The sequence below is a fragment of the Ambystoma mexicanum genome, chromosome 1p (assembly GCF_040938575.1).
Source record: "Ambystoma mexicanum isolate Mex_15411 chromosome 1p, UKY_AmexF1_1, whole genome shotgun sequence".
Taxonomy (NCBI): domain Eukaryota; kingdom Metazoa; phylum Chordata; class Amphibia; order Caudata; family Ambystomatidae; genus Ambystoma; species Ambystoma mexicanum.
This window is the reverse complement of record NC_090921.1, coordinates 658766047-658787031: the sequence shown is the minus strand read 5'-3', so window position 1 is coordinate 658787031 and position 20985 is coordinate 658766047. Positions and strand designations below refer to the sequence as shown.

At 46.6% G+C, this 20985-nt stretch overlaps 1 protein-coding gene across 3 annotated transcripts in view; it reads right to left on the bottom strand.

Annotated features, from left to right (window-relative positions):
* Positions 1–20985, bottom strand: part of PRPF3 (pre-mRNA processing factor 3) — a 1104158-nt gene that overhangs the window by 1015107 nt on the left and 68066 nt on the right. For all 3 annotated transcript variants that reach the window (XM_069649724.1, XM_069649725.1, XM_069649726.1), the window contains exon 2: positions 14853–15033. In XM_069649724.1, coding sequence (XP_069505825.1) covers positions 14853–14997 — 145 coding nt within the window. In that variant the 5' untranslated portion in view covers positions 14998–15033. The remainder of the gene's footprint in view (positions 1–14852; positions 15034–20985) is intronic.

Here is a 20985-nt window from a genome sequence, read left to right as displayed (position 1 = left end):
AGTAGTTAGTCAAAAGAACACAGTAGAACAAGCAAACACTGACCAGAGCTTGGTGTAAAAGAGATAGTTATTTATTTAAAACCACATCTAATAAAAACACAGGCACTAATATTAAGCAGTTCAAAAACACGGTCACTAAAAGATAGACACTCCCTTAAAAGAATATTAGACAAGTCTTGTAAAACCCCACTTATTTTCGGACAGCGGTGAGCGCTTAACACAGATGGCACTCTAATAATTTGGTTTAAAAGGGAGAGAAAGGCAGAGTATAAATTGAAACAGATCCCAACACTTTCACAAGAACACAGCAAGAGAGGAAGGCAGAATCAAACCGTGAAGTTAGAGTTCAGAAAGCCGGATCCACTTTAAGAGGATCAGAACGAAATGTGTCCAAGGTCGCACGGTTGAAAAGTGCACAAAAGTCTCGAAAAGGTTCAGAAAGAGTTGGACCAAAAGAAAGGGACCAGTTAGATGGTCAAGGCGGCCAGCCCAGTCCAGAAGGTTAAGGGATTATTATTACCTTGTAGCAATCTTTAGAAAGGGAGGCCTGGCGGACACGGTACCTTAAAGTGGTGAGAATACTCCAGCGGGGGCAGTTGTTCCTGGCAGCAGATGCAAGTCGGTGCTTCGTCCGGGGGAAGAGAGGATCTTGTTCCGTTGCACTGCCAGGGAAGAAACCAGCCGCAGAGTTCTCAGTTAAAAGGAGCGGTCCTTTTAATCGCAGTCCAGTGGTAAGTGGCTATCCGGTTGCCGGGGTGCTTGGCACGGGCAATTCGACCACAAGACGTCCTGGGATGTGAGGAAAAGAAGGTAAACTGGTTGTGCCCACCAGTCAGGGGAAGTGGTGAGTCGGTTCCGCAGGGCTCCACCGGTGGTGTCGTAGCAGGTCGGCTCAGCTTCTCCCTCGTCGGATTCCCAGGTCCTGTGGCGACTTCTAAAGTTCCAGTCCCCAAAGCCCTGCTTTTATGCAGCACACCCCCATTCACTCAGCCTAGCTGTCAAACATGCTAAGTGGTGAGCCGGCCGGCTCACCATTTGGGCCAATCACACAAGTGCGACTTGAGTTACCAAGGTAACTCAGTCCAGGGTGCCTAAACCCCCTCCCACACCCCCTGTGGTACCCAGACAGAGTGGCACCCTTTTGGAGGCTTCTGTGGAGAAGCCCGTCAAATGTGGAACAAAGGGCTCGACTTGGGTTGGAGTCACAGTAGAGAACACAAACGCCATTTTAGAATCGAGTCCTGGCAAAAAATACCAACCGATGAATTAATATTAAATAAATAAACCGGCGGTATGTTCGAGGCTATGAGAATTAAATAATTAAAGTTGGTAGCCTCGAACAATGGGAAAATCCCATAGGCATATTTTCGCGGTGGGATATAAAAAGTAGTATCCACTGCCACCAGCCAAAACTCGATCGGGGGGATGGAAACGTGCCCCCTCGACTAACAGACCCCGGGGCAATCGAATTGCCCCGACCAGTACGTCCACAATATGATGGTTTGTACTGGTTTCTGTTCATAATTTGGGACTAGCAAAGCCAATGGTGACTTACATGCCCTGGGAGACAGTAGTCAGTCCCAGGGTATGGAGTTTATGGTGGGGTGTCTCTACACAGAGGGTGCTGTGTAACACACATAGTAAAAACACATGAGACCCTATGGAGTAAAGGACCCCCATAGCCCATAAAACACATTAACAGTCAAAGGAACACCAAGTCAAAACCTTGGACTTCTACTTTGACTCTTCCTTAACTTTGGACAAGTTAATGAGACTGCCTCCGCGACACTTTTAAATTAATAAACTCCTGCAGGCCTTTCCTATCCTCAGCAATCTGCTAGACTCTGGCCAGAGCTCTTATTCTCTCAAAACTGGATTATTGTAATGCACTATATCTTGGAACATCCAAAAGAAACCTAAATAAACTTCAAATATTGCAAAATAACCCCCTCACATCAGCCATCAACATTCTTAGATCGCATCACATATCAAACACCAGACGTAATCACAATTGGCTCTCAATCAAGATCAGACTCTCTTGCAAAGCACTAGGCCTAACTCAAATGCCTAGCCAACTCGGCACCTAAATATCTGACCTGCAAATTCTCTAAAAACCTCTGACTGTCCAACTAGAACGACCCAACAACACTGCCTTAGAGCCCCCAGATTTAACCTCCAGAAATCAAGGGGTTGTAGCTTCCCGTCCTAGCTCCAAAATTTTGAAACTCCCTACCTACGGCCCTAAGAGTAGAACCCTCTTTCACTGGTTTCAAAAAGAAAGTAAAAAAACTGGCTTCTCACCCAGGAGCTGCCATAAAGCTTTCTTAGTTGCGCCTATCAGCTACCATCTGTGCATCAAAATGCCTCCAAGACATTAACGCCTATATTGTATATAACTCATTTGTATATTATGCTGACTTTCCATCTTCTGTACCTATTGTATATGTCATTACTCTACCTACTTGCATTTTTGTGTACACCAATTGTAACTGTTTGAATGTACCTGTAACCTAATGCGCCTAGATACCGGAGGGTTTGGTGCGCTATATAAATAAATAAACAATGCATAAACTCCAAACTACCAAAAACAATATGCTCCGAGCTACACTTGACATTGACAGACATGCCCACATATCGGAGGCCAGGAAATCTGCCCACTTGTTCCCAGTTAAGGACAGAATCAAGTTGAAGACTCTCAGATGCATCACCAATGAGGCTCCCCAATACCTCACGGACACCACCAAAAAACACTTGTCGACCAGACCAATCAAATCAGCCTACAAACACTGTCTAATCACTCCACAATTTTACAGAAAAAGAGCAGATGCAGCAAGCTTTTTAGCCTGTGCTCCATCCCTCAGGAACAAGTTCCCTCCACATCTGCGAAATAAACCCTACCACCACGCCTTCAGGAAACACCTAGAAACCTTCCTCTTCAACGAAGTTCCCCACTTCTCCCCTGTACCTCCCCGTCCCCCTTTGGGCTGTGTGCGCTTCCTATAAATGTAAAAACTTTTTTTTTTTTAAACCTCAATTAAGTAGAATTCAATTTGGCGGAACTGGATCATAGTTGTATTGAAATTAATGAATAGCGCTAACAGGTGTCAGTTGTCATATAGACTTACTTTTTTTGTCTTTTGTATTAAGCAAAAAGTACACAATATGGACCTTCGGAATCAAGCAATTAATTTTATTAGAGAGGGCAGGATATGCTGCCTACATACACAAGGTTGGGATAAGATCGAGGGCCATGCAATCTGGTATGATAGGAGTTGGAAGTACAGCAGAAATATGATGGGAAGATCTAACATCAGCAGAAATTGAGAATCAACAAATTGTAGTAGAAGCCAAGAGTGTCAACATGAAGTTATAAGTATAATGCAACAAAATCCGAAAGGAAAATACCATCCGGAGAGAAAATATCCACAGCAGTTTCTTAAATAAGGATATATGCATCCAAGGATAGTGGAGGGAGAAGGTTGTAACCTGCTGTGGATATTTTATGCGGATGTGAAAAAAGCATATGTGTTTTATAGTCACAGTGAAGCTTTATTTGCACTAATTGCAACTTCAACCCCCTATCTAGTACTTTGAGTGGCTGGGAAAATAGAGAAGATCTATTAGTATGGGAAAAGCTATGTTTTGATGGCTCTCTTAAGATAGGCAAGTGGTGCATGGCTCTAATCTCTTTGGGGAGAGTGTTCCAGAGTTGAGGTACGAGAGTTGAAAAGGGGGATCCTCCAGATGTCTTCTTCGATTAGGAGGGCACCATCGAAGTCCTGTGTAATGCTGATCTGATGTTTCGATTGGAAATATATCTGCTGAATTTTTCTTAGATACATTTGGGCACTCTTCCTTGAAATGCTTTGAAAATTATGCACAGAGCTTTGAAAGCAATTCTCCTGCCTACAGGTAGCCAACGTGGAGACTGAAGTATGGGTGAGATGCATCCCAGGCACAGTTAAGGTACACAGCTGCATTCTCGACTCTGGTCTAGCAACAATGCATGCTGGGGCGCCTATAGCAGTCTAAATGTAGCAATCAGCATTGATATAATGGTTTAGGTCCACTTGGTCAAAAATATTTGACCGAATTTATGTGGTCATTTTTTGGTCGAAAAAGCAGGCGACAGTGGTAATTTGAGGTTCAAGCGAGAGGTTGGCATTGAAGGTCATGCCTAGATTTTTGATCCTCTGGCAGTCGGTTAGGGCTGGAACCGTTTGCTCTGTTTGTTTTAGGAGAAGGGGTATTAGTGATGCTTTCCCAGCTATAAGGTTTTCTGTTTTTCTGGATTCAGTGAGAGATGGTTGTGTGCCACCCAGATGTCTATTTTTTAATGCATTCTGAGATGTTCAACATGGAGGCAGAATTGCTTTAGGTTGTAAGGATGAGTGGTCCATCATCTGCATAGTTTTAGCAGGAGAGATTAAAAGATCTTAGGAAGGAGGGGAATCCCCTGAGGTAGAGGTGGATGAGTAGCGATTTGAGTAAGGCACCCCTAAAGGACTTTTTACTTTTGAGTGGAAATATGCAATGTAGATGCATTGTGATCGGTCAGTGAGAAAGGAAATGTGTAATTCAAGTGCTCCAGCTCCAATACTGTGGTCAAATAGGCTAAATGCTGAAGCTAAGTCCAGAAGTACGAGGACCGAGGACTAATTACGGTATATGCCAAGTTTCCTCTCATCCCATATCAACAGAACCAATTCAGTACTTGTGACCATCAGGAGAGAAGGGCATGAGGCCATGTTGTTGAGAAAGGGGGTTGTTTGGAGATATTCTTCTTGAGTCAAGTGGTGCAGAGAAAATGTAGAGTAGGGTGGGGATATGATGGTATGTAGTCGTGGAGTGGTAGATGAGTGGGGCCTTTGAAAGAGAAGGCAAGTATGATGTGTCAGCAAAAGAAACTTACTGCCCTGGATGTTTCTTGGGGTGGGGGCCTCCCTCCTCTTCTTCCCCCTACCAAATCTATTTGTGCGACTTATTTATGAGGCTCAAGGTTGTTTTTAATTACTTCATAATTCTGGAAAATGATTGTCCTGAAATAAAAGACTATTCTAATAGTATGGAAGGATGAGAAAATCTGTGGGTGAAATACAGGGAAAGAAGATGAAGAGTCAAGACTCAATCCCACACCTTAGGATAGTCCTAGGAAGGGATCCTTGACCAGGTCTCCACCAACCAAAGTCAGTAAAGCGTATATTAAGGACCAGCTTTATGCCAAGGCAACCCCTCTGGAGGACAGGGGAGAGGGGGAACCACAAACTGGTATGTTCAAATAGGATTTCTCCAGATGCCACCGCATTCAGGATTCCATTGGGGAACGTCTCTTCTGTGCTTGGTCCAGTCGAGGAGGAGCAGCTGCAGTACTTGGTAATCGGTTTCAGACAGCTTCCAGTAGAACACCCAAATGGAGAAGAAAAAAAAAAAGTTCTGTGAGGAAGACCACTTCAGGACTCCTTCAGGGACAGTTGAAGACATGTTGCAATGGGAGTCACAATGGGCATGCAGTGACAGATCTTCAGTGGACAAACAAAGGAGTAGGCACAGCATAGCTTCCGTTGAGGTTAAAGGCCAAAAATGCAGGAGCAAACATCTTGTTATTAAGTTGAAGAACCTCCAAGTTCCAAGGATGCCCTTGGAACAGCGACAGCAGCCACGAGTTAGCCCACTGGTTGGTCCAGAGACACTTATGTGGCTCAGAAAGGGGGATGGGGGATCTAAGCTCTGACAAGGGTCTTTTTGAGATCAGGCAGTGGAGCAGGTTTTCACAGGGACAGCACTTGAGTTGGTGCTGGTCAGCTGTGTGGGTTATCCTCCGATCACCAACTGGCTGCTCTTCTTCGTACAGAACTTGGCCCCTACGATGAGCTATCGAACAGCTGCAGAAGCCCTCCTTTTGTCCAAGATATGGGCTGGGAGCATGCCCAAGCTCACCAATGGTAAGGATCTGCACCATTCAAAACAGGCAGTGGCTAGTCAATCATGGATAGACACTGGCCACAACATTTGCCCAGCAACAGACATTCAGGCACCTGAATGTGGACTGGGGCCAAATACTTCTAGCCGCCACATGTGGGTACTCGTGAAAACCACCCCTAAATTCATGAAAGCAGCAGTTTTCCCCAGGAAAGGGCATTCCATATGTGGCATTTGAAGGCAGGAAGAAGGCTAAAGAAACAATATGGCCAAATTACAAGTGAAGATCTGGCAGCATGGCCATCTGGTCATTTGCGATAAATGCAAAAGCGCACAGTAAAATTACAAAAACGTGGTAGAAAAATAACTGCTGCCACCAGCTCAACCTAGGCAGATATCAGGATACAAAGTATCCTGAACACACTTCACTTTAAAAGGTGAGGTCTGTAATTGTAACAATACAAGAAATTTGCAAAGAGATGGTCTTTCATTACTGATCAGACTTTCCAGTTGGTTGGCTACCTGCATCTTGTAGCTGTAACCTTTAACCCCTTGTAACAAGTCCATGCGGTGGATAGATCACAGGACACTATATAAGTCTTAACGAACTTTAATTACTATGCAAGCTCTTAACAAATTAAAATAAAACTAGGAAGGAAAGACTGCAAAAAAAAAAGATACAGGTGGGTATGTCTACTTCCTTCTAGCAGGTTCCCTTCTCCACGGTGGACAAACAGGTGATGAATAAAAGGTAGTCTCTTATTTAAGCATGGTAGCGTTTGGCCATGGCCCAGTCTTTCAAACTGTTATCGAACTTTCAAGTCAACATAAGTGGCTCTGCTGAAGACTTTATACTGCCATCCATAGCAGCGCGCGTCCGCCTCGGTGTGTTCATTCATTCTCCTCAGCTCCGTTTCACTGGGCTTTTGAATTCCCCCTTGAGAGATTACGTTGCATTGCTGCCTTAAACAATAGTATTTGGGAAGCGTCTTTTACAACGTCTCCCCCAAATCCTTCACTTCCTTTACGAGACACGGCTCGTACGACAATTTGTTCGCCCCTCTCTCTCTTCCTTATAAGGAACGGCCTCAGAGCTGACGGCCGCTTTTGTATGCGTTGTGCTTCGGCCCCCCTCCCTCACTTCATCGGAGCGCACAGCTGTAGGCAGCATCAAACAGTGATCAGGGCCCCAATTGGATGCTCAGGACCCAGCCTCCCCCTCTCCTGCTTACTTCAGTGGGAGTCCACAGTATCTTCAGGCCCCTCCTACCCAAGGGTGGGGGAAGAGGACCGGCGCTGCGAGCAGGCTGGCTTCAGGGGAGAGGCGAAGAGCGGCACTGCGGGTAGACTGGTTTCCCCACACGGCGATTTCAGGACTTGAGCCACACGGTCCTCAGTAATTCGCTTCTGTCTTTTATCTCAACTGCTATTTTTAGAAATTATAAAATGGGTGGCTTTCGCCGGCACAACGGGTGCAATTCCGGGCAGTCTTTTCTGTTGATATCTTCGAATAAGCCCATTCGTAACTTGGGTCGACTTCAGGAACTGCCTCCTCCTTCATTTTGTTTATTTTTCAACACCCGACCCCAAAACGAAAAACAGAGAGAGAACGTCATCAATATTAGAAAAAAGTACCAACGTACTCCATGTTGACATCTGATTGGATCCACTAGGTAATTGTTACCTAGCAGCACAGCAACCAGCCTTCCATGACATCACCCATTAGTCCTTGCACTTTCATGCTGCTTACCAGAAATGTCATTAGCTTGGCTCTGATAACCAGTCACTTCCTTAGCCTTATTACACCCCTTAAGTGCAAAAGATGGGATTGCTCGTCCTACGTACATGGGAAGGCCCACTATGACCATTTTCCTTAGCAGTTAAGTCGTTAAGGGAGAACCAGCCTACAGTGACAGTGGTGCGGCTGAACTACAGTCTGTCCAGTTCATCTCTAGAGTGAAAGTTCCTAAACTCTTGCAAAGTCCTCCAAACTATCCAAACACATGTGCCTACCAGCAAATGGGGACTCAAGTTGGGCTTCCTGGGTATTTGAGTTGAAGTTAAATGCTTACCGTATATTTTTAAGGCTGCATTATATATAACACCCATGATCAAACTTTAAAATCTGTAACTTGTTATAACATTGGCTTATATTTTAAAACGTCCAGTACCCTTTTTGTATACCATTAATATTTTCAGATCCGCATTTTTGATTACTTATCTTTCTCTAGTTTTACTGTCTATGCACATATCATTGTTAATACATACTGTAGTAATACAAGATATGCTCTTCAGGTGCAGAAACATGTAGTCCATTTATTCAGGACTCGGTAACATATAGTTCAAGTACATATCATGAGAAGAACTACATGGTCCCCACCACCCAGTTATCTCTTCAACTGTCACTGTTGGAACCTAGTGGCAGGAATCTTCTCATAGAAGCATACATTCCAACACTCACTCTGACATCACAGCTACAGACAGGCGGACACACACAGGGGAAAGGAGGCAATACACTACACATACATACATACATACACAATGTTCCACATGCATGTCTGTGCGTGACCTGTAGCTTACACTAGCACCTACTGTACATTTGTTTAGTTGTGATGAACTTTAAGAAAAGCACTGATGAATAAGTCTACTTCAAACTGATCACGTGACTTCATATGCATCAAATAGGTTAAGCATAGAACAAGCCTCCGGTCTTGCCATAGGACATTTGTCAATAGAAATATTTAAGGAAGTCATGATTTCAATAAAGACACTGGGAGCACTATTATCCCCTGCCTTAGCACAGGCCTACAGATTCAGGTCTAGCATGAATACCGTTATAGAAAAGGCTGCAGCGGAATGCTTAGGGCAACTGTATTATGACGATAATGCAATATCAATATATTGTGTTTCTCATCGTAACTGACATCTGTTAAGATTGCAAGGTGGATTGCCTACCCGAGGAGTGACAGGCAGATCGAAGATTGCCTTAGAGTATATAACAGATACATTTGTAAGGTTCCGGTCAGATGTTGACAAAGTTCAAGGGCTCTTGATAAAAAGCTGCGCTGATCCCATTAGATTTACAACTGGTTAGTGGCTCCTTAAGGGGAGGAAATTCTGTTTTCTACATCCAGTGCTCATCGGACACGCTCTTACAAGACCGCCACAGACACTTTGCCTTGGTGCCTTTAATAGAGTCAGGTCTTTCCAAACTATTAGTATGGGAAATCAGTATTCTGTTGACTAAACCAATCACTGTCCTGCCCAAACAGCCTTTTCCCAGCATGTTTAAGCTCCTGTTGCTAAAAAGAATAAATACTTTTGTTGCCAAAGTGGTCGAGGGGCTCGACATGCAGCAAGGCAGTAACTGGCAGTGGTCACAGCAGGGCAGACACTACTCCACAGGGACGGTCTGCTAATTACTTGTAAACAGAATGGTTGGGTGGGGCCTCCGACAGCACTACTGATAATACCTGAGACAATATCAATTTTGCAATGCTCTTAGAGCCCAAGAAGCCTTGCTGGCCGTAGTGACAAAAATAAAAATAAACATGAATGGGTTATACACTGGCAGTTCAGAAGAATTTGCACCATCGGAAGCATGCGAAAGGTTGGACTTCGAGCCAGAGGAAAGACAGCACAAATTACATGAATAGACCTGCAATGCTAATCAAAGCCCCAGCAAAATTACCACAAATGGGTAGTCCAAGTCGTGGAACAATGACAATAGTACACACAAGCATTTGCACTGCTCCTAACCAATGCAAAAAGGGATTGCTTTTACATTATCATGTTGTATACATCTTAGTTGAGTTTGGAGGTTTAAAAAAATAAAAAAGATACAGTTTACCCATTCTAACGGTCCGCTTAAATTTAAACTGGACTGCCCAACTGCTTCCTCCCAGTTACCTCCCACCCCTATCCCCCATCTTCCACCTGCAACCCAAAAGTGTGCCTTGTCAAAAATAAATATTTTGTCAGTGGGTCACGAGATTTGGGGAAGGCAAAGTGCTTCCTGCTCCCAAACCCTATATTAGGATGGGTTTTGCATAATTAAATTGGCCTATTTTTTCTTTTCTGAAGTGGTAGGTTTGGGATGCTCACTTTGAGCAATTCAGGGACTTGAACCTGTCAGCGGGACTCCTCCCGAGTTGGGGCGGGGGCTTACCAGGCAGGGTTCTTTTGAGGGCGGCGACAGTCCTTGACCCCCAAGTGCCATCCATATTACCAATGGTACCAAACTGTCACACAATGCCTCAGAGTACCGGTTCTGGCCATAATTTGCTTTTGTCTTTTACAGGACAATAACTCACAGTGCACCAGGAGTAGTACTAAGAAAACCCAGAGTGAAACCAGGGGAATGGAATCAACAGAAATTTAATAAACTGGATTTTTTTTAGCCAGAGATGAGACACCAAACACCTTACCTGCCAACCCCAGACGGACTCCAGACAAATGTTGGTCAACAGAAAACTAAGTGGCAGTGAGGAGAGACTGGAAAGGAAGAGCAGACACATAAACCCTCCCCAAACTGAATTGGCAAAAAAACGATCAACATGAGGAAAGCCACGTGGAAACCAGGCAGGCTTGAGCACCTGGCTGCTATCTTACAAACAGACTGAAAGAGGAGGGCTAAGAAGGTTTAATGCTTTTCACTGTGTAACCCAGCCCCTGGTTAACGAACAGCTTTAGGTTGCCCAACACAGTAAGGTGCGTGCTACAGCCAATGGAGTGGAGGGGGAGGAGGGGTCAGAACTAGGAGGACAGCACTATAAAAAGGAGATTACTGGAGTGCAGAGTGGGGGATGTAGTAGTGAGATCAGGAGGCGCGAAGGTGGACCGAGCGGTTAGGTGAACGGACCATGGAGCTCAGTGCTGAAAAGTTGGTGGTAGAGTTGGAGCAGAGTGTAGGTGAGGTTTTGATTGTGACAGGGAGTGGTATGGGTTGGGTTAACGTGAAGGTATGAGAGTGATGTATTAGGAAGGGTGAGAGCAGGGCAGGTCTTTGCATAAGGCCGTGCAGGCAGCTACCTGACGTGCCAGCCCTTGGGGGGGCGCCGTCAGAGTACTCCAAAAAGGCTCACGATGCTTGATGCTGCTGCATCATGTAATTTCAAATGGGTAACATTACTATTTATATTTTAAAAAAGTGCTACTCGAAATCAGTCTGAGAGTGAAAGAGCACTACGACTGCATGATGCTGGCTGCTGCTGAGCAAAGCCAGGTTAGCAACACGTGCTCGATTTCATGATTAGCTATATGGCTTACTAAAAAGCAACATTTGTTGCTCATCAGTCTGGGCCAGGCCTGATCGCATGCGTCTCCTCCTCGGGCACATGCACTGCAGCAGTCAGGGGGCGATTCATTATTGGGCTGGCTGGGCTGTGTTAAGTCAGAGGACCAGACGGACACTCTAAACATTTAGAGATGAATCCCCAATTTGCCATCATTAGGCTAGGAGGAACTTCGAAGGATCAAGACCCATCACAGCAGCCTGTGGCATAGATAGAAGCAGCAAGGTTCACAGGGACAGCAGGATAAGAGGGTCCAAGCAGCTGCACTGAGGTAGAAACTGCCCATGTGTCAAGATCCATACGTGTTTATTGGGTAATATTTGGTTGTACCCACGACGATCCCTCGCTCGCTCCCCTCTATAAGAACTTAAAAATCATATGGTGTATTTATTTTGCACTGCCAGGAATAAGTGTCCTGGCTGGGGATTATTCTGACAGATAGTACACTTTTGGAAATGTCAAAATTAACTAGCAGGATTAAAAAAGCAGTGCTTTTAATCCAGCAAGTTCATTTTTCCATTTCAAAAATGCACAGCCTTATGCAAAGATCGGCAACGCATGATTGTAGTGGGGAGACAGGGAGTAGACTGTGCTCCCCTACTGGTAATTCTTAGTTTTCCTGTAATTCAGTGTGAATGTACTGCCACTCCTCAGCAGGAACTCAATCACTTCACTAGGGCAGCACTGGGACTTCTCAGCAGGACTCGTGTGTCACAGGGCAATATTACAAATTCTCAGCTGATCTGACGCACTGGCAGGATAGTGCAAGATTAAAGCTGTTCTCACAAACACAGGCAAGCTTGCAGTAGATTCGAATCCCTGCAGGGCCAACTCAGGCTTTCATCCTTCAGAGGTAGATCAGTGGCGTACCATTACATTGGAAATTAAACCTGTTATTAAAGTGCTATGAAGTGTGGGGAATCTGTGCACTACAAAATAATTTTATAGAGTACTCTGATACTTGTAACATTACTTCCCTTTCTCAGCAGGGGCCCAATATGTCACTCGGACAGTAGACACTTCCCAACATAATTCAAATACCTTATCTACAGTACTGGTAGTTCTGAACATAATTAAAATGCCTTTTCTGTAGGACAGTGCTGGCAAATCTCAACAGAACCCCAATAAATATTGCATCTTAAGGATGTACTGTTACGTTTGTATATAACTCAAATGCCATATCTTAGCCACAGGACTCAGGGCAGTACTGGCACTTTTCAAGAGAGCTTGGATAACATATCCACAGATGAGTACCTGCACTACTCAGAGAAAGTAGCCAATGGGAGAAAGGGAGAAGGGTCCTGGTTTTGACTTTTCAGGCGCTGCCCATTGTTGTTTTTGATTTTTTTTGGAACATCTGCTCGGAAATGTGCTGCAGTTTCTCTGCAGGTGTCTAAAACTGTTGAAGGCACCAGTTCACTGAGAGGTTTCTTGCGTGCTCAGACAGGGGGGGGCATGGGATATGGCGCAGATATGGTTCCAAATACTGGAGGTAGTCTCCAGAACCGATCCACATGAGAACATACAGAAGAGACTTGACCAACGTGTATCCTTTTGGATAGATCAATTGGGAACATTGACACCCAACGGGTTGAACGAGGAGTTGAATTGTGTATGCGTTTTGTAAATTGTATTTGATGCTTATGAACTGATGGGACTGAGGGCAACGAATGTGTAGCAGATGCACAGCATTTTACAAGTGTATACTGCTAACTCAGGTTTTATGTAATTTTTGTACTTTTTCTTTATGGTATGCACTGCCTTTTTTTCTATAGAAGGTGAATTGTATTTAATTTGTGATCACAAGACTGAACGCCTATTAGCCATGCAATTTGACATACTGTATGGTGCGACTGACATCTAGATTAACGTGAATCCGGAGACACCCGCAGAGGGTAACATTACAATATTTCATATAAGCATGTCACGACCAGGTGTATATAAATAGCATTTACAACTCGTAGTCACGAACAAATATCACCTTATTGTTTAGCAAGTGGGCATCTACACAGTAAATAGGCAGATCGTGTTTGTTCAACCAGTGCGAATATAGCCACGCGCTGGCGAGAATCTGATGGTTAGGAAGGAGTTAACTTTTTCAGTTACTGTATGCACTAGGCCCACGTAGCTTGATGGTCAAAATGGATACGCATCAACAATAAACGAGACCCGATCCTGTGCTCCCGTTGCCATGGGAGGGCGAGACACGAACAAAACAGAACGCCTGTTGAAGTGACGCCTCGCAAGGTCTCCATAGTTACGTTATAAACACTCCGCCGTGATGCGCGCCCATGCGGGTAGCATCGGATGCGGTGAGAAAGTTCAAGCTGCCTTTGGTAAGTGTTAAGGAACTGTGCATATTGATTTATCTGCAAACGGGAGATGAGATGTCTAACGTAGATGCAGCTCATTAATTTAACCCTGCAGCCCACGGAGCGATTCCGATGAGATTGAACAGATCACCTAAGGTAACACACTAAGACGGGGGGCCAATGCTAGTACAGATGGTATAGATATTAACTGAAACTCCATGTGCTTATGTTTTTGACTTACAGCATGAAGGCTCTCAAAATAAGTTATGATTATATGGATTTACATACTGGTATCATGAAATGTATTGTTTTAACACAGAGTCATTGATGAGACTAATGGCACCCACTGTGGTATTTCTTTTTCTTTTGGTATTATGAATCAACATGGCTGACATTGGTATATAAGAACAGGTCATTGGGCTGCGTTTGTGCAGGTAGAGACTCCCAGACCCCCCTTTGTTTTGCATAAATTAACTTTGGGTCTCACCCCAAGTTAACAGGGTGATCCAGACGTGGACCCCTTGCTCAATGTTCTTCGAGAGGCACAGTTTTACCTCACTGATGATGCCCAACAAAGCTGAAACACGTGTATGGGGTTACTGTTGGTACTCTTGTTCAGAGGAGAATTATCTAGCATTTCGGCACTGGACTGCCCCTGGGCAGGACAAAAGCCAATATGCAGGGAAATATCTTCTCTGTGAAAGGGACAGTGAGCTAAAGTCTTGGTAGAGTCTCTCCCAGGGGTTATTCACCTAAGAACAGGTCATTGGGCTGTGTTTGTGCTGGTAGAGAGACTCCCAGACCCCCCCCTTTGTTTTTAATACAAATTATTAGCTCATTTATTTTTAGCACTGCGAGCATTGGGCACTACTGGGTGGTTTCACCTGGTTTTCTGGTTTTGCAGGTCAGAGGTACCCAGTTCCTGTGTGCCAATCTGCTTTGTATTGGTTTCACAGAGAAACATGGGAGTGTGTTACCCATAGGGAAGAGCCCAAGATCTGATAGACTACAGTGCTTGGAGTCGGATTAGCCACCCATGTGGAAGAGTGCAATGGGGCTATAGAGGTGAGCTTAGTCATGCTCCAGTTAGTGTTGATGTGCTAATGGCTATGCCTGTGGCAGCCATCTGTGGGGGTATGTGCAGTGGAAGGATACCTTAGAGGGGAGTCAGTTAGTCTGGTAAGGGGTGGGAGCTGAGGGGGGGGGGGGGCTGTGCAAGATAAAACAACCTGCAATCCCATCTCTGGCCTCTTGCAGACAGGTCTTATTTCACTACCTCACATTGCCACCGTCATTCCCTCTGATCGATGAGGAAACAAAAACCTACCTGCTGCTTTCTTCTTGTCCATTCCATTGCCCACACAATTTAAGGCAGCAGTGACAACGGTGGGGTCAGAGAAACCAAAGAACCGCTTCACTGACTTTTCCACCCATGGCTTCATCTCATCCAACTCCCGCTTGGAGAGAGACATCTTGGCAGATCAGAGCTCACTTAGCGTGAAAAGCACCTATAAGCAAGCAAAGCAACACATAAAAAGGTGGTTAAGGTCAGATAGATAGAATTTTGCTGGGCAAGTTTAAAAAACAAGGATTGGTTGTGAAGGTGGACTCAAATTCAATTTGCACAAGTCATCAAATTTTGGTTTCGTATATATGATAAATAACTCTCAGGGGCTCCTTGTTACGTCTGTGCTACCAGACTGAAATCTATGAACAAGGGTGGGCCCCCCCGTGGTCAACGGGAGGCAAAACAAGGGCACACTTAATCCAATGTAATTGTTAAACGTTCAATCATTCATATTCAAATACTTTAACAATTTCAAAAAAGTTTCAAAAGAAGTGTGTCTTAGATCAGACTATTTTATCGGGTTCAACATATTAATTCTGATATGCATCGTATGCTGGCAAAGTAATTCTTATTCATTACAATGTTTTCAACTTCAAATTCAACAAGGAGTATATTTCATTCAAATTCGAGTACATCAATATTTTTCTAAATAAGACTATGGTGCTTAATGTTGCTCAGATACTCAAGTTTGTCGGATATCTTGATAGGGTCTTGTTTTATGTTGGTCGTTCTTTAGAGGCCCTACCACAGTGAAAGAAAAAAGCTTAGATAAAGTTACTTCCCTCCTTCGGTAATTTAGTGGTGGCTAGTTATCAGATTCCCACCAGAGTTCTTCTGGTATCTTCAGTTCTTTCTTAAGTGCCAAAGTTCCAAAACAAAAATGTTTTGGCCTTCCTTTTTGGTTGCAACAAGGATCCTCGTCAGGTAATCTAAACAGTTTGTACTTTATCCGTTCTCCTAGAGAAATCTCCTACACAGCTAGATAGGTCAGTATTCAGAACAGAAACAAAGGTTACCCTTAGTCCTTCCTTAACTGTTCATGTTCTTAGCCGTGTGTAGGCTATGGGCTTGGTTGGCTGGTTTGTCCTTTTGCTCACCCCCATCGCTGGATAACAAGTTTGAGCCCCAAATTGGGCTACAGGCCATCGCGGCGCGGCTGTGGTAATCGCTTCTCTCATCCCCCCAACATCCTGGGGTACTCCTCTCAGCCCAGCGTGCACTACCGGCTGCCCCGCTTTGTAGCTTGCTTCACACCCCGTTTTGGGTATTTCGGGTTCTCAGTCTGGCATGAGCTGGTGGCTTATTCTGCTTCCCTTTTCTCTGTTTCATCTTCCCCTTTGTGTGATATTTGTATTTGCAGCCCTATGTGGGATTCCAGCTTCTACCCTTCGTGGGATACATGGACTCTCAGCCCTGCGCAGGCTTGTGGCTTTCTCAGCCATTTCACCACCTCGTGGGGCATACAGATTTCTAGCCCGGTGCGGAATTCCCTGTGGCCTAACCACCCTGTGCCCGCACTTGGTACAAGGTTGCATACCTCTCTTTCGGCAGCAGTGTCCACCCAGAGCTTCGATGTCTAGCCTGCGTGGTTCTGGGTCTCAGACCTAGCGTTGGTCTGCACAGTCGTGTTTCTCTCTGCAATTTCTTCCTTTCGAGACAGTCAGAGTCTGGACATCGTTTCAGCGGGCACGGCTCTCCACCTTGTACCAAGAGGGAGCATTACACAGGCTTAGCAGACTTTCCGGCCACCACAAACATGGTTCCTCTTTCCTGTGAGGGAGGGACTCCCTCTGTGGGGTCGTGCAGGCCGGCGTTTCTGGTGCTCCGGTCATTTCTCCCTTGTGCTGCTGGATGAGAAGTCTGCTTGTTTTCCTCTGTGGAAAGAAAGGGAAGATGCAATTGCAGTCCTGGTCTTCAAAAGAAGGCAGTAATAAATACAAGTCAGAAACCAAGCCATCCACTTTAAATGGGGCTCTGTACAGGATTACCCTATTCTACCCCCATATAACTAAAACAGATTAAGTAAAGGGAGGTGGGATAGAATTCCTTCTTGGGCCTTCCTTGTGTCCAGAGGAGGGGAGTGGTTGTTCCCAGAAGAAGTTGAGGAGGAATAAGGGAAGCGGGGAGGTACACCGCCAGTTGGATTCCGCTTTCCCCATCACCCAAGGAGGGTATTGCATAGCAAGGTCACCTCCCTAGTGCCAAAGGGGGTGACCTCCCCCTTGTGGAGAAAGGACAAATTCCCTGGATTCTTCACAATATCCATTTCTTAGATTTCCGGTAGGCAGCGAAGCATGGTATAAATCCCAGTAGCCCAACAGAGCTTTAAAAAGACCAACTGCCACGATCAGGATGTCTCCTTAGGAGCTCCTGTTTGGCGCGGTGCATCGTGTCAATATTCGCCGGTTCCAAGCCCCGTTTTTGCCCGCAATCTGAAGACAAGCTGTGGGAACAGCTTTGACGGTTGTCACTCAAGCCTGGTCCAGATTCGTGGTTGGACCCAAGAGATGAGGACCGAAATCCCAGCAGAGACCCACGCGGCCATCATCATGCGACCCACACACCAGCTTTAGGGGGGAGGTGCAGGCGAGCTAAAGCAGCCCGGGCCGCCGAACAAAACATGCATCTGCACTGCATCGGACCCTCCTGCACCCCCAGCTGCCTCCCTCCCATGGTGAAGCCCAATAATCGCGGGAGCTAGAGGAGCGGAGTGCCTTCCACGGAGCAGCAATCACTCCAACTCTGCAGGCACCACATGCCTCGTCGCCAGCGGCCTCAGATGGCAACGACCATCCAGGGCTCAGCCGAAGCGCGGGGGAGCTCTGTGTGGGACAGCGCAGCACCCGGAGCCCTCATCGTGGAATCCTGTGCACGGGGGCCGTGGCGGCTGGTTGGAGCTCCTCTCCCATTGTACGTGGCCCCCTTGACGCGCAAAGCGTAACAGTAGGCGGCGAGCCCCGGTCCTGCAGGCGGCTCCACCGTGCGGTGCACCCAGCACAGAGCCCGCCGGCCACTCCGCACATGGTCAGTTCCAGCTTGCTGTAATCCAGGGCCCCCACGTCCCAGCAGCTGCTGCTGCGCTCGCCCAAGGGGCTAGAGGAGGCCCATCGCCTCATTGCCTCTCGCCGAACGCCCCGGAGCAGTAGCGGACCAGCAGCAGACCTACCACCCGCGGCTCGGCCCCACCAGATCATCAGCCCGCAGCCCGGAGCTGCAACGCCGGGCCACCTCCGGTGGTTTGGATCAGAGAGCCGATAATTGAAGCCTGCCATAAACACTTGCAACACATCGGTCCATCTGCCCAGAGATCCAGGTCCCTCGCCCTCCGCAGGTAAAAACCTGTGGCCATTGAGAGCAGCAGGAGCCCGTGGAGCTGCGACGCCGGACCAAGTGAGGTGAGGAGTCCGGGGGGGGAGGGGGGTGTAGGGTCCGGCAGGTTGGGGGATAGCTCGGCTGCGGCCTGCACGAAATCCAGGTCTGCTTCCCACATCAGCCCCGAACCCCTCCTCCCCATAAATCAAACAGGCAGAACCACCTGGGAACCCAGAGCCTCAGACCCGTGGAGGATCCAGATCATCAGTCTGTTCTTCAGTAGACTATCTCGCTCGTGGAGCCTTCCCCACCTAACGGGATTCCTGCGCCCAAGTAAAAGCGTGAAGAACCAGCGGCAGCACCCTCCAACCCCAAGGCTAAATCAGCTGCGACTGCCAACTCACGTTCCCTCACACTACCTCACTGGGCTGATCAAACACTGTCCTGTGGAGGGAGCCAAGGCCAAGGCTTGGGAAGGGGGGGGGGTGCACCATCAAAGACACCAGCAGACCCCACGTGAGGAGTGCCACCAGAGGCATCTTGCATCCTATCCCGCACAACTGTAGCATCAAGCATGCGCGACATGGCAAAAAGCGGGAAAACATCTAGGTAAACAGATATCGCCGCCCTGATGTGCAGCACCTCCACGGAAAGGTCCAAGAGGGGGGACCCACCAGAGGACTCAGCAACCAGCTCTACCCATAGTTCAGCAGCCCAGAACCCGGGCACAAATGGTCACTAAAGCCGGCCTCCAAGACTTGTTATCCGCACTAACGAAAGAAATCCAAAAAAGCACAGAGGAGGTCACAAAAAAGATTAACTCCCTTGATAAGTGAGTGGTAGCCGTGGAACACTGCGCCGCTGAAATTGAAACTGAGATCTGCAACCAAATATTTGAATGGGAACAAGGCTGGGATAGAACTGCAGCCCTAGAAGCGCGATGCGACCTCCTAGAAGCAAAACAGGAGGATGCAGAGAACCGGTCTCGACGAAACAACATCCGTCTGTGGGGGAATCCATCTTCAATCCCAGACGCTGATCTAAAGAGCTATGTGTCGGAGTGTTAGGGAGAATTCTCTGTTTAGGCTGAATTTCCTAACCTAGTGAGTCCCCCAGCAGCTTTGCTGGATTTTTGGGGTTTATTTTTTTTCTCCTGCCAAGAGTGAGACTCTTTTACCCTCACTCTTGGGCATGATTTGAGTGTGTTTCTTTGAATCTAGATGTGTTTAATGGGCTATGGGGTCTGTCTCCCAGGGCATGTAAAGTCATCATTGACTTTACTAGTCTTAAATTCTGAACAGAACCAGTACAAACCATCATATTGTGGACGAACTGGCTGGGGCAATTCAATTGCCCCAGGGTCTGTTAGCCGAGGGGGCACGTATCCGTCCCCCCTGATCGAGTTTTGGCTGGTGGCAGTGGATACTACTTTTTACATTCAACCGCGAATATTTCCCTATGGGATTTCCCATTGTTTTAGGCTACTATCTTTATTTAATTATTTACGGTAGCCTCAAACATACCGCCGGTTTATTTAATATTAATTCTCCGGTTGGTGTTTTTTTGCCAAAACTTGATTCTAAAATGGCGTTTGTGTTCTCTTCTGTGACTCCAACCCAAGTCGAGCCCTTTCTTCCACTTTTTGGCGGGCTTCTCCACAGAAGCCCTCCAAAGTGGTGCCACTCTGTCTGGGGTACTTAGGAGGGGTGGAGGGAAATTTAGGCACCCTGGACTGAGTTGCCTAGGCAACTCAAGTCGCACTCCATCCTGATTGGCCCAAGTGGTGAGCCGACCGGCTCACCACTTAGCATGTTTGAGTGACAGCTAGGCTGAGTGAATGGGGGCTTGCTGCATAAAAGCAGGGCTTTGGGGACTGGAACTTCAGAAGTCGCCACAGGACCTAAGAATCCGACGAGGGAGAAACTGAGCCGACCTGCCACGACATCACTACCGGTGGAGCCCTGCTGGACTGCCTCACCACTTTTCCCAACGACAGAGGAGATCTCCCGCCGGAGAGTCTTCTTCCTTTGACTGGTGGGATAACCAGTTTCACCGTCTCTTCGCTTTCCCGACGTACCTCGTGGCCGCCTTGCCCGTGCCAAGCACCCCGGCAACCGGGATACCACGTTTTACCACGACCGTGAAACAAAGGTACCACCTTTAACCGGAAAACTCCACGGCTGGTTTCTGCCCTGATAGTGCAACGACCTTCATCTTTCCTCCAAGTCGAGATCTTCTCTTCCCCTGGATGACGACGCAACTTGCACCCACTACCAGGAACAACTGCCACCCCTGGAGGATCCTTCCCACTTAAGGTACCGTGTCCCACCTGGCTTCCCTTGCTACGACTGTACGGGGTAGATTTAGCCCCCGGCTTTCGAACCTGGGACACCCTGGTTAAACTTTCCTAAAGCCTCTCTAAACTCTTTTTGAACCCTCTGCAAGACTTTCTAAGCCTAGTGTAACTGTGTGATCTTGGGCGCATTTGTACTCTGCTCTCTCTAAAAGTGGGCCCAGCCTTTGGACTTTGGCTCCCCAGTGACTTTTGCTCTTCTGCCTTGCTTATAGTGTTCCTGAATCTTAGAGTGGTGTACCTTTCCATATTCTGTCTTTTTCCCTCCCTTTCTCACAAACCTATTGGAGTGCAATCTAGTTAAGCGCTCACCTCTGTATGAAAATAAGTGGTGTTTTACTGTGACTTATCTGATAAGGGAAAAGGGGTGTATATATTACAATAGTAACTGTGTTTAGAATATTTTACAATAAGAGTGCTGGAGTGTTTCAAACTGTGTTTTTAAAT